This window comes from Cervus elaphus, chromosome 26 (genome assembly GCF_910594005.1).
Source record: "Cervus elaphus chromosome 26, mCerEla1.1, whole genome shotgun sequence".
NCBI classification, from domain to species: Eukaryota; Metazoa; Chordata; class Mammalia; order Artiodactyla; family Cervidae; genus Cervus; species Cervus elaphus.
The window spans coordinates 36,498,365-36,512,903 of record NC_057840.1 but is presented as its reverse complement, the minus strand read 5'-3'; the positions used below and the strand labels follow the sequence as shown (position 1 = coordinate 36,512,903).

Here is a 14,539-nt window from a genome sequence, read left to right as displayed (position 1 = left end):
CAGAGGGGATCAATTGGCTGATTCAGTAGCTTGACTTTTCCAAGGCCGCTGAGTTATTCTCTCCACCCTGCTTCTTCCTGTTTGCCCATAACCTCCCCATCACATTGTCTACACCTTGAACCATGACGCTGCTTGGCTAGTTTACCTGAATCAGAGAATTCTTATTCTTGTTCTGGGTTAGTAAAGCCCCTGGGATTATCCTAGTTCCTATCAGTTCAGCTCAGTTGACTGTGTGGATCACAACAAACTCTGGAAAATTCTTCAAGAGATGGGAATACCAGACCACCTGACCTGCCTTCTGAGAAATCTGTATGCAGGTCAAGAAGCAACAGTTAGAACTGGACACGGAACAATGGACTGGTTCCAAATTGGGAAAGGAGTACATCAAGGCTGTATATTGTCACCCTGCTTATTTAACGTATATGCAGAGTACATTATGCGAAATGTCGGGCTGGATGAAGCACAAGCTGGAATCAAGATTTCTGGGAGAAATATCAATAACCTAGTTCCTATAATCCTATAGAATTCCCAAATTTATGTCCCAGAGACACAGAAAGGCCTCCCACCCAATGCTCTCCTATTCAGACCCTCAGAGTAACCAGCTTTTCCTCTAGGATTATTGTAGCTTTACTTGAAGAGATGAAAGGGCAAAGAAAATGTCAAATACAAATGCTGTCACTCAAACTTGAGTGGATGGAGTGATGATGGGAAGAATCACAAAAAGTCTGGTCTGCAGAGCTGTCAAGGGGGGAGAATCAGCTGAAATCAAACCAAGAATAGAACTAACCACAAGTCAAAATAGCATTACTCCAAAGAGTAACATAATGATATACATCAAATTTTGAAGCATATAATCACATAGGGTGTCACAAAGCTTTTAAGTAATTCAAATTTTGCAAGGATGAAGTCAGAAGGTGTAACAGCACCCATTCTTGAGATTGTGGTTTGCTTTATTAAGTGATAATTCTCTTTCCCTTCATTGACGTGGGCTTAGCTCTCATTTAAAAATGGTGCTGTTTCTTTTGCACTCTGAATACGCTCACATAGTTGACAATAAAATTCTTCCATGAAGTGTTTTCCTAGAACATTTTTTTTTCTTTTCTTTAAATAATTGGTTTTCCCTTGACAAAATAAAGTGTTATACTACATTACAGCCTCACTGTTAGGAATGAAGAAAGAGGGGAAAATGCAGGAAGACCCACGCACACCACAAAGATGGAGAGTATCCAGGTCCTAGAGGAATGGTGAGTGAGTTGCGCTATAATTGTGTCTTGTGTGTCTGTACTGTTTACCTCTGCCCAGGGCTTAACCATCGTCTCTTGCTTCCCGGTACTTCCCGGTACTTCTCAAAACGGTTTTGGGAAATGAATGCTCACTCCGTCTGGGAGATCTTGTTTTGAGATTGCAACTCCTTTTTATCACTCTTTCTGTTAGCTCTGTTCAACTATTGGCTAAAACATTGCTTGAGTTTATCCTTCTCTTTCCAAAAATAATGATTGCTACATGAATTAACTACCCCCCACCCCTGCAAATTGCCCTAATTCTTTAGTTCCCTTTTCTAAGAATTTTTTAAGTCATTCTCTTTATAGGTGTAGAGTCTAAAACAAAAATGATATGTGAAATTACCTAAGTCAGAAAAGGCACCTGGCTGGTCCTTGGTCCCATTTCCATTGGAACAGACTCTAACCAAGTATTTTCTCCAAAATGAGAAGTTGAAATGCAGCATCTACAGGATAGAATTAAAATGCAAGTAGATTATTTGTATAATGATAGTTGCCTTCTTTTTCTGCTGCTCAGGAGAAGGTTTTAATGCTGAGGCTTCATAGTGATTTTTCTGTCTTTTAAAATTTTTTTAAACAAATGAGGAAGTTCAGATATCTTGGAATAATAGCAAACCAACTTAAAATGTTTGGTCTAAAAAGTAAGGAAAAAATAAATATGACTACTTTTTTGACCAAATGTATTTTAGGTTGGAAAATTATTAAACATACCAATGCATAGGAAAGCAAAATCAGGATCAATTTAGTCATAAAATTCTCCTTTCTTCTCTCCTTTACTTCTTTGATGTATAGGCAAATGAGGTTCTGCAGGGGAATAGTTGCTAAAAAACCTGAATACAGATATCTAAAAAGTCCCTTGTGTCATTGTAAATGGTCTATGTTTTTAATTGTCATTGCTGTTGTTCAGTCGCTCAGTGATGTCTGACTCTTTGCAAACCCCATGGACTGCAGCACGCCAGGCCTCCCTGTCCATCACCATCTCCCGGAGCTTGCTCAAACTCATGTCCATTGAGTCGGTGATACCATCCAACCATCTCATCCTCTGTTGTCCCCTTCTTCTCCTGCCCTCAATCTTTCCCAGCATCAGGGTCTTGTCTAATGAGTCAGTTCTTCCCATCAGGTGGCCAAAGCATTGGAGCTTCAGCTTCAGCATCAGTCCTTCCAGTGACCATTCAGGACTGATTTCCTTTAGGATGGACTGGTTTGATCTCCTTGCAGTCCAAGGGACTCTCAAGAGTCTTCTCCAGCACCACAGTTCAAAAGCTGTGGTAACTCCATTCAGTGGTAACAATTCACTCATAATGTTTACCAGAATAATTCTTAAAGTTTAGGTAAATATGTGAAAGGGCACACAATGTGTTCTTATTTTTGATTCAGTGAAAAGTGAAAATGCAGTGACCAGAGATGAAAAGAGAAACTGTATCTTATGGCCTGGAAACTAAAATCTACATCAGATGCAAACAAAAAAGTTCAGTTTGCCTTTCAAAGTAATGTAATAGACTTGCAGTAGATTGTTACAGTTCAAAAATGTCCAAGCTTCATTAGGAATCTTTGATGACCATTCTAAAGGAAATCAGTCCTGAGTATTTATTGGAAAGACTGATGCTGAAGCTGAAGCTCTAATACTTGGGCCACCTGATGGGAAGAACTGACTCATTGGAAAAGACCCTGATGCTGGGAAGGATTGAAGGCAAGAGCAGAAGGGGATGACAGAGGATGAGATGGTTGGATGGCATCACTGACTCGATGGACATGAGTTTGAGCAAGCTCTGGGAGTTGGTGATGGACAGGGAAGCCTGGCATGCTGCAGTCCTTGGGGTCACAGTCAGTCATGACTGAGCAACTGAACTGAACTGAACTGAACTGATGATGACCATGTGCAAAGTGTGTATCACACCTTGCTATTTGAATGCTTGGCTCCCAGACACATAGCTTATACCTACAAGAATTTTTGTCATGACGCAGAAATAACTAGCCCTGTCCTGGCAGATGTTTGCCAGGTCAGGCTGGACTGAGTCTACATGACCACTAGATGGCAGCATTTCTATCTACTTCTCATCCCTGCACCCAAGCTGCTTTTGATAATGGCCCCCTTCTGTCTCTGCAGCCAAAACCCCACTTCAGATGAAGTCTTGTCCTGGTCTCAAAATTTTGACAAGATGATGAAGGCCCCGGCAGGAAGAAACCTCTTCAGGGAGTTCCTGCGAACGGAATACAGTGAAGAGAACCTACTTTTCTGGCTTGCCTGTGAAGACTTAAAGAAAGAGCAGAACAAAAAAGTAATTGAAGAGAAGGCCAGGATGATATACGACGATTACATTTCTATACTCTCACCAAAAGAGGTAAAAATCTGGAAAGGATTGATGTGGGCTTCTTAAGACAAAGGATGAACCTAAAAGGACCTCTGTCCAAATTGAGTAATGCATTGGGTGTGGAGAGGCTAGAAGATTTATCTGGGTAGATAATCTAGATTCCATTCTAAGAATCTACCTGAGCAAGTGTTTCAAGGTTAGGTTTCCCCACTTTGCTTTGATTGTTTATCTCTGGCTGACTCCTGTGATAGTCTACTTGCTTTTCAGAACTAACCTTAGGAAGCCTGGTAAATACAATTGGCCAAGAGTTCAACTAAAATGGAAAAGAGCTTACATTGGGGCAATGTGTCTCAAAGTGTGGTCCTCAGATCACCTGTCTGAGAATCTCCTAGAGCATTTGTTTGAAAAGCAAGTTCTCGAGGCTGACTCAGAACTTCTGAACCTGAATTTTGGAAAATAGAGCCCAGAAATCTGTACCTTTAATCAGTTTCCTACTGGTTTGAAAACCTCTGGTTTGGGGAGGGAGGGGAATGTTGATGCTTCAAAAAAGCACGTTGGTGTTGATGCTTGTATGAGATGCTTATATTAGAATTTTTATAGAACTGAAAAATGACCCTTTATGACCCACTGGGCTTCCCTGGTGGCCCAGCAGTAAAGAGTCCTCCTGCAATTCAGGAGACACAGGAAACGCAGGGTCGGTCGCTGGGTCAAGAAGATCCCCTGGAGGAGGAAATGGCAACCCACTCCAGTATTCTTGCCTGGGAAATCCCATGGGCAGAGTAGCCTGGCAGGCTACAGCCCACGGGGTTGAAAAGAGTAAGACACGAGTGAGTGACTGATGCTCTTCTTGGGGGAGAGATGTGTAATGGCAATCATTTACCTTGTTCTAGTTTTCCTGTTACTGTTAAGTGCAAGCTCTTCTTCCCATTGCCAGAATGTTCCCAATAAATAAGGAATATTTCAAGCAACCAGTTTAATACCTTTCCCTTAACTTAAAAAATCAACTTGCTCCTGAGAAAGGGTCCAGCTCCCAGAGTTACAAGCACTTGGAGGGGGAGCAGCTCATAGTTGCCCAGCCTCTGAAGTGCTGAGTAAGTGAGTTCCACCAGGGCTTTTAAGAATACGAATTTAGAGTTTCCTGGAATGCCTTCTCTTCTGCGCGTCACCCTCTTCTTGTCTTTTCTGTCTCTCTTAATCCACGGTGATTTCACCTGTCCATGTAAACGTTCTGACCTGGTACTTTCTGCCCCCAGACTCTATCCTTCACTCCCCTCTCCTGCACACAGACATTTATTACGTTCCCTGGAAACAGGCCACGTGCATCTACCTGCTGCCACACTGGACGTGGCCCCAACCTGTCTCACACACCTTACCTTGGAATCTGTAAGATGAGTTCATGTCTACTCTGGGCTTCCCTCATAGCTAAGCTGGTAAAGAATCTGCCTGCAATGCAGGAGACCCCGGTTCAACCCCTGGGTTGGGAAGATCCCCTGGAGAAGGGAAAGGTTACCCAGTGCAGTATTCTGGCCTGGAGAATTCCATGGTACAGTCCATGGGGTCGCAAAGATTCAGACACCACTGAGCAACCTTCACTTTTACTGTGTCTACTCTATTGACTCTCTATTTAGAATGCTATATAAGGCATTTCACTTCCAATCAAATATACCTAAGTAATTTTTTTTTAATGTATCAGTCATTCTATAAGTGCCGTTGGTATTCCAGAGTACCCTAGTATTGTCTCTGCAAAATGAGAAATCTTGGATTGGACACCCAAAAGGTTGTCTTTTTTTTTTTTATTTCCTGCATTAACATAAAAAAAAGGTATTCATAGAAACAAGGTGGGGATAATTTTTTCTATAGCCTCAATACATGTATTACTTTGTATTTCTAACACCATTAAAATTCTGCATCCTAAAAAATACATTCTCCAGGTTTCTGGTCTCTTTAGAACCTCAGCATCTCATCAGTTCTACTTGAATTTTACTAGCATATTAATTTCAACTTCAGAAATCCCTGACTATAGAGTAGTGAAAAGACTAAATTAACACTCAGGTGGAGAGGATTCTAGTCCTGACGCAGCTCCAACTTCATTGCGTGGCCTGGGATAAATTAATTCACTTTTATCTGGGCCTCTGTATTCAGCTGATTTGTTCACAAAAATGAAAGTATAAAGGGACACAGAGGATCGTGAACCAAGTCCAGAATGACAGGCCCTTATGGTACCACTGCATTCTCCCAGCAAATGACATGGTCAGTTACTCATCATTGAGCATCCCTGGTGCCTCAGGTGGTGATGAATCTGCCTGCAATTCAGGAGACCCAGGTTCGATCTCTGGGTGAAGAAGCTCCCCTGGAGAAGGAAATGGCAGCCCACTCCAGTATTCTTGCCTGGGGAACCCCATGGACAGAGGAGCCTGGTGGACTATAGTCCATGGGGTCACAAAGAGTCAGACACGACTGTGAGACTAACCCATACATACCATGATCCTCCCTGTTGCACCCAGATTCAACCTCAGAATCTCTCTTAACACAATCCACACAGCAGCCACTGCGAACCAGATGGAGTTGGAGCTAGATAATTGCTAGATAAATTGCCCTAATTCTTTAGTTCCCTTTTCTAAGAATTTTTTAAGCTAGATAATCAGGCCTTTCTACCTCTAAAACTCTAAAACGGTTTCTACTTGGAATATTTTTAAAGAACGTGAACATTTGAATCATTTGTAAAATGGCAGTAACTAAATAGCTGCAAGTTGTCAGGACTTTATTCTTAACCAGAACCTCAGTTTTCGTCACCAGACTTTCATTTTACTGTCATTTGATTGGGTCATCATGTTCTCCTTTGTTAAATGTAGGAAAGTGTTAGCTGCTCAGTCATATCCAACTCTGCAACCCCATGGACTGTAACCTGCCAGGCTTTTCTGTTGATGGGATTTTTCAGGCAGGATTATTGGAGTGGGTTGCCATTTCCTTCTCCAGGGGATCTTCTCAACCCAGGGATAGAACCTGGGTCTCCAGCACTGCCGACGTTTCTTTACCGATTGAGCCATCAGTCATGTTCAGTCGCTCAGTGTGTCTGACTCTTTGCGACCCCATGGACGGCAGCACACCAGGCCTCCCTGTCCATCACCAACTCCTGGAGTTTAACCAAACTCATCTCCATTGAGTTGGTGATGCCATCCAACCATCTCATCCTCTGTCGTCCCCTTCTCCTCCCGCCTTCAATCTTTCCCAGCATGAGGGTCTTTCCAATGAGTCAGTTCTTCGCATCAGGTGGTCAAAGTATTGGTTTCAGCTTCAACATCAGTCCTTCCGATGAACACTCAGGACTGACCTCCTTTAGGATGAACTGGTTGGATCTCCTTGCAGTCCAAGGGGCTCTCAAGAGTCTTCAGGAAAGCCTATTAAATGTAGAGGCCTCCATTCTTAAAATGTTATCAACATGGCATATTTCCTTCATGAAGCCAGTGTGCTGAAAATTACATTTTGTGGTTTTAAGATTATGTTATATGCATTTTTAACAACTTAAACATTATGTGATAGATGTTGACAATCGGGAGTCAATAAATCTCTCATTCTTGGTGTAGCATCCATTTCAAGAGGCGAAATGACCACATTTTAGGTTTTAAAAAATCTAAAAACAAAAAAAATGCCGCTTCTTTCAAAAGTAAGTTTTCTTTTTATGTGAGGTCCTCAAAGGTACCTCAAAGGGAAGTAACCGCGAGGAACAGCAGACGAATAGCAGCCTTGCTAAGCACTGCAGTTGCCAGTGGCAGCTCATATTAAGTACTGAAAAGACAAGCTCAGCAGAATCACTCTAATAAAACAGTCTGATTAAAAGTTGTAACCAACTGAAGCAGCATTGAGCTATTGAACAAAGAGATAATTGTAAATCCTGCAACAAGTGTAAGACCTATCAGAATTACAGAAAACCATGTGTGTTCGGATATCTAGCGATGCTGCTATCCTTAACCATGCTGTAATCTAGGCCTGCCACTTAACCGTCGAACACTAACCAACTCACTCCAGTGTTCTGTGGCCTCAGCTTCCTCGTTTTAGAGAATGATGGCATGGGAAAAGCTCTAAAACCCACTAAATCTATGACTTTCAGGCTCTGCTGAGTGACAGTTTATATAGTAGTAGAAACTGTTTTCTTCTGATTTCACCTAAATGCCTTCTATTAATAGTTGCTATCTAGGAGGAGGAAGCAGAAAGCCTATTTAAAAACCAAAATTATCTAAAAATATTGTATATGTGATAGACATATGGTCCCATGTGTGCACACAGACAGATGCCTCTTCACGCAAAATTATGTGAATTTAACAGTTTTGATATTTAAATCAGTTTTTCCTAACAGGGCTCATTTGATTATATCTTCCTAGTTTTCTTTGTGCGTGCATGTTATCATTCAAAAATATGCATTGAGTACTTCCTGTGAGCCAGGTACTGGCCTAGATGTTAGGGATATGATGGTGAACCTTCTGGAGCTTTCATTTTAGGAAGACAGACAAATCATGTCAAAGATAGGTAATTAAAAATCGTGATAAGCATTATGATGGCGTGGAGGTCAAGTGATGTCATTAGAATAAGGTTAGTCTAGTAAGGTCACTCTGAGAAGGTAAAATTCAAGCTGATATGAAGTCTAAAGGCATTGGGTTTGACCAAAAAAGTGTTGTTATACGTATGATCCAATAATCCTTTAGCCTCTAGGACAGATGGCACCATTTGATAGCAAAACCAATTGATTCGAAGAAGTGAAGCAAGGACAGTAAATTTATATCTGGTAGAGAGAGAACACAAACCCAAGATCTTCTGATTCCAAGTGCGGCTCTTGCAACTACAATATGCTCGTTAGTCATTCCATTGTCTAGTATTGTATTCATGACACAACTCTGGACTTCTGTGAACCCAAACTTAAGACACAATGAGAACTAGCAACTTAACCACATGTCTGAACTGTCCCTCAGAAGCAAGATAAACTTTCCCATCACTTAAGTGTCACCAGGAATATGGTTACTACACTTTATGGTATCAATGACCTTTGCTTCAAGAAATGCATCCCAATAATCAGTCTTATTTGTAATTTATAATTATTTTCCATAGAACTAACTGACAGAAAGTAATACAACAAAAAATGGACGTGGTAAAAAGTGTTTTAAAACAGACAGGAGAACCAGATAGCCTTCAGATCTACAAAATTTTACATGAGAAGACCAAAGTTAGTTAAAATTATAAAGAACATCTCCAGTAGCAGAAACTATAATTGGTAAAAATTTAACATGGACTTATAAAGGAAAAAAATTAATAAGCATTTTACTTAGGAAAAAATTGTAAATAAAGCAGCTTCAGTAAAACTAAAAATAAAATGAAAAAATGGAGGAAAATTAAATCATGGTATGTAAAAAAAAATGTTCAAGGAATTAAGTTGACCTAGGAGGGTCTTTATGAGGATGAAAGACTTTCAGTGGTAATTCATCATTTTCAGTATAATTTGACACAAAACAATGTCCAAAGAATCAAAATTTTCATTGCATATTTATGGCAAGAAGGGGAAGTCAGGCCCTTGGTATGCTGGCTTTTGGCAATATCCACCTACTTCTCTTGAATTGGCTCCATGCATAGCATATAATTCAGTTTGACCCAGGTTTCCCCCAGCCACACAAACAAGATTTCTGTTTTCATTCTCCCCATTTTACCCCCACACTCTTGTTGAACCTTTAGCTGTCATTTCATTTTCCTCCCAGCTAGTTTATGGAGTTGCTGGTGGACATTTTTATGTTTGTAAGCCACGTGCTTTTCTTCTTCCCTGTCTCCTCCCTGTGGCAATGGAGGGTTCCAAGTTCATTAGCTTCACTTACCACCTCTCAACACTGCCAGCCTCTCCAGTACTGCTAAGACGGCCAGGTCAGGGCTGCCAGGTCTATCAGGGCTGTCTCGTGCCCGGCCCCACAGGAGCAGATCGTCTTTTAACTCTGGCATCGCAGCCCTGCTTTGGCCCCTTGCCCTGTGGCTCAGTGGTAAAGAATCTGTCTGCAGTTCAGGAGATGCAGGAGACATGGGTTCGATCCCTGGGTCGGGAAGATGCCCTGGAGCAGGAAATGGCGAACCACTCCAATATTCTTGCCTGAAAAATCCTACAGCCCAAAGGGTCCTGCAGAGTGGGGCTCCACTGAGCACACATTGCTTCCTTCGCCCACCTAAACGGGAGCCTGGGAAGATTGAGTAAGAGAAGAGTTTGCATTACCTGAGAATAGTGGTTGCCTCAGAGCTACTTTCTTTTCTCTTAAGATAAGTCTGTACAGGAAACTCGCCGGTGCTTTAGGCACTGGACCCCAGATGAGATGGCGCTACTCAGGGGTGAATCCTAGGGGCCTAGGCTCAGGCCCATGCTGGGATCCACCCGCACTAATTTGTATTATAGATGTTCCACAATCGAAGCCCAAAGATGCCACAAGATGAAACTATAGATTGTCACACTCATGGGCTTTATCCTTGTTATTTGACCTCTCTACACGTCTTTTGACTGACAGACAACCTTTTCAAACAAACCACCAGATATTAAGGTAAATATTTTATTTTTTAAATGGAAATAGCAAATGTGTTTTTGTTACTGATTACTAAATGTTGAATGGTACTACCTTCTCTATGATATTTCACTACTGTTTTTAGTTTGAAAATAAAATTTAAATCATACAATGAAGACTCAACACATTTAATAATTCAAATTATTTTGCTTTCTGTCTTAAGATAACAAATATCATTCCAGCAACTGATAAACTGTTGTCAGTTTATCATATGTTAAATATATATGTTTAGGGAACATATGTGTTAAATAGCATATATTCAATATGCTATTATTTACGAAATAAAGACCTCTTTTATCTCTTTATCACTAATCTAGTGTTCCTTTCTCCAACGAAGCAAAAAGTATGCAAGTTTGAAAGTAAGAGCACCATTTGCAAAAAATAGTAGAATATGTTTGTTAAGATTCACTTTACCATAATACCACATTTCAGAACAAGACCTATCAGTTTAAGCTTCAGTATCAACATTCTCCTGTTGAGCAAGAGACAGAAATATTTTTAAATAAGAAGTTTAGCTAAAAATTCTGTACTTTTTTACTTTGTACTTGATGATGATCCTTGTGGCAGTAACACAGAGAATAAAACTTGATCCATTTCCAGAACATTTTTTTTCTTAGAATTTAGAGAGTATTACATAGTTCAGCCAAGAAACATTTAATTTTGTCTTTGTGTAACTTAGTCTAGCAAACCCACAGAAATTTACTCTGGGTCACCACTTCCTGATACATCTTCCCCCACTGTCATCCTGGGGTGTTCCTATGAACTCAACTCCACATGAGCTATAAAGCTTAGGAATCCGGGGACATCAGAGAGAATATGAGTGGCTTTCTCATTGGGACTGTCTCAGATCCCAGGCTTAGTCCAAAGAATGGGTGGAAAATGAAGCCAGAACCAAAAAAGCGTTTGCAAGATGCTTGTGACAAAACCTTAGTTATAAATAGGAAGGGTTTGCATAGAAGTACATCATGAAACAGGTTAACTATGGCTTACCATGCCTTAGCCTTTGTTCAACAGTGAGGACGTCAGACACTAATCAGACTCAGAGGTGTTTTGCCTCTTGGAGGGTTTTCTTCTTTCGTTTCAGGAAAGAGCTTAGTTCTGTTCCCCAAGGCATGCCTTTATTGCTGTTTAATCCTCCCCATTCCTTTTCCAATTTACCCTACCAGTTCCAACAGGATTAGCATTCAGGGAGAAAAAAAAGAAAAAACCTGAATCACTTGCAGAATTTAATTTCTTAAAATTTCTTTACAATTTTCAAATAACACTGTATGGCTACTTTAATGGGTACTCTGAGTTCCTACTGACATTTCTCCTTTCAAAGATGGCGTTGCAAGAAACTGTTCTTCTAATCTTTAGTACAGTTATGTGGATGTATTCCTAGGGAAGGACTATAGCGTGTTCTGTGTGGACAGGTCTATAGTCGTAAGACCTGAAGAGTGTGTGCTCTGGTCTGCTCTGCTCAGCCCTTCCACGTCCCCAGTGTCCTCCTGACAGAACAGGACTTGCTGGGACGTGAAACTGTCAGGCATCGGTACGTAATTTACATGTTGCTTTGACAGAGAACTACTCTCTGCTAGATTTTTATCTTGCTCAAAGAATAGAGTCAGCCCACAGTCACATAATAGGAGGAGGTAACTTTCTGTTCTGGTTAGGGGCTTCCTAGGTGGCTCAGACCGTAAAGAATCTGCCCGCAGTCCAGGAAACCCAGGAGAAGATCAGGAAGGTGCCCTGGAGACGGGAATGGCAACCCACTCCAGTATTCTTGTCTGGAGAATTCTATGGACAGAGGAGCCTGGTGGACTACAGTCCATGGGGGTCACAAAGAGTCGGACACATTCGAGCAACTTACACACACACACGCTAAACTTTGTATTCTAGCTAGGGGACTCTCTAGCACTGTAACACGAGAGAAATTGTCAAAAACTCCTGAATGAATGCATAGAAGAGGTATATCCAAGTAAGCCAAGATATCTGAGCTCAAATTTTGCTTTAAAAGTTGGTTTTTGTATAATTCCATTTTTGAAGGAGAAAAGTCTGCAGGGTTATGAAACCTTTGAAAACATAACCTCATGATTTTTAGATTTACTCTTTAAGCTTTCTCTGAAATGTCATGAGCGTATAGTTACTTGATTGAGATCTTTTGAAAAAATATTATTTAATGTATCTGCTCTTATTTCTTTTTAGGTCAGTCTCGATTCTCGAGTTAGAGAGGTGATCAATAGAAATCTGTTGGATCCTAATCCTCACATGTATGAAGATGCCCAACTCCAGATATATACCTTAATGCACAGAGATTCTTTCCCCAGGTTTTTGAACTCTCAAATTTATAAGTCATTTGTTGAAAGTACTGCCAGCTCTACTTCTGAATCTTAATTTTTAATAAAGAAAATCATTTTGGAGGGCTGCAATGAAAAATAAAAGTAATTATGTAACACCTGAAGCTGAGTTCCTGGAGAACTACAGTTTAGCATTCCTCAGGCTACTGTGAAAATACAACCATATGGTCTTTGTCTCCATTTTTATCAAGGTTTATCCGTGGTTACTTTGGAGAAAATACCACATGAAACAATGAATTGCCAAATTAAGTTTATTTTGTTGAACACGCATTCTACTTGCAAGCAAACTGTACTTGTAGTCCTATGAACAGTCTCCTAGTGTACCCAGAGACTGCATGTGCCAAGTAAACCCGCTTCATTTGCCACATAGTTGTCGCAACACTTAAATCCAAATGGCATAACTTATATCTGTATTTAAGGACTTTTGTGCAATATGGTCTTATAGAAATAATTGCCCAAAAGTTGGCTGTGGTTTGCATTTTTAAATATAATCTAAGACAGAAAAAGCCAATTTTAAAATTGTAACTCTGATAGTCAACATGCTATATACTGTGTTCAGTACACTAATTTTGAAGCCAATATTTCTGTTCATGAAAAAAAGAGCTATTTATCTCTGTTTGTTGGAAAATCCTCATGGGGAATTCCTCTGGTTGTTCACTGCCAAAACTGTGGCATTTTCATTACAGAAGAGTTTGCTATGTAAAAAATAATATATATAAATATATGAGGAAAAAAGAAAAAGCACAAAACAATTTGAAGATATTCTATCTCAATGACAAATCAAAGAGTGATATTGTTTTTAGTTGTAATAGAAGAAAATGAATCTATGTATATATCAGATGTCCAATACTGTAATTAATTTATTAAAGACTGGCTCTCCAGTTCTAAAATGGTTGCATAAAGTATGTACTTTAGCAAGAAAGAAAAAAGCTTGATAACTTAGTTTTGGAATATAAAGAAAAGATTTAATAAAGGAATGCCTATATGTAGCATCTTAAAACTTTGGATGAATAGCATCTGGACTGTGGCATATTTTCGTTGAAAGTGAAATCCAGTAAAAGCTAACGTTTTTAACGAAGAAAAGTTTTATAGGGGTTCTTTAGAAGATAATTCTCTACTTCAGACCTTAACTGTTTTCACATAGTATCTTAAAAATAACTTATTTAAAATACGTTAAAACCAAACTATTACTTCTCATCCCTAATTGAAAGGCAGAACAGTGCTCAAATGTTTTAGCTGCCATATTATTTTTTTATAAGTACCACTAAATCTTTTAAGACAAAAAATACTTGCCTGACCTTGGCATGTACTTTTGACATTCAAGGAAACAGTATCCTATCATGCACACACAAACAACAGTGTCATATTTATATCAAAGTGTTAGATTTGAATATTAATATCCCCTGGAGGCTATTTTTTTAATCTTAAACTTAATAAGTATAATATTGAGTAACCTAAAATGAAACTTTTAAAAATATTTATATCCACTAAGAATACTGGCCTTATATTAAGGATGATATTAAAATTATAAGTTTCCTTTGTCATTTTTTAACTACCTCTCATTTTTTTAATTTATTAAACTTTTTTTAAGAAAAACAACTTTGGGATTTTCTTTTTAAAATTTACTTTACTTGAAAGGTTGGCATCGTAATTTTCTTTTTCCATAAAGTTAAACATTTCAAGAATTTTTTTATGTGAATTTGATTTTCTAATTTGTATAGCATTCAGGAGACATGATTAAAAGGGCTATAATCTATTCCCTATGCAAATATTTTAACTGTTGCAGTGTTTGACAAAATGGGATTAAAAAAAAAAAGTTTGCAGAGTAGAAAACAAAGCATTCTGTTTACACTGGCGTTGCTGACTATCCTACCATATTCAGCACTTTTAAATACATTCTTTATGAAAATGTAGTTAAAATATAAGATAGAAAATATTTATAATAAACATTTCTTTTAACAAATGCCTGTTTTTGTCTGAAAGTGTTAGTGTTAAGACATGCTTTATCCATGTCAATTAAATATTTACTG

The 14,539-nt window shown here is 39.2% G+C and overlaps 1 protein-coding gene across 4 annotated transcripts in view; it reads left to right on the top strand.

Moving 5' to 3' along the window:
- RGS17 (regulator of G protein signaling 17) overlaps window positions 1-13,393 on the top strand; it is a 100,127-nt gene extending 86,734 nt beyond the window's left edge. For 2 of the 4 annotated variants that reach the window (XM_043888543.1, XM_043888545.1), the window contains 3 exons: window positions 1,155-1,244; window positions 3,388-3,622; window positions 12,358-13,393. In XM_043888543.1, coding sequence (XP_043744478.1) covers window positions 1,155-1,244; window positions 3,388-3,622; window positions 12,358-12,546 — 514 coding nt within the window. In that variant the 3' untranslated portion in view covers window positions 12,547-13,393. Of the gene's footprint in view, window positions 1-1,154; window positions 1,245-3,387; window positions 3,623-10,010; window positions 10,153-12,357 lie in introns of all 4 variants that reach the window. The other 2 variants (XM_043888546.1, XM_043888544.1) reach the window with 2 other exon arrangements.
- The last annotated feature ends 1,146 nt before the right edge of the window (window positions 13,394-14,539 follow it).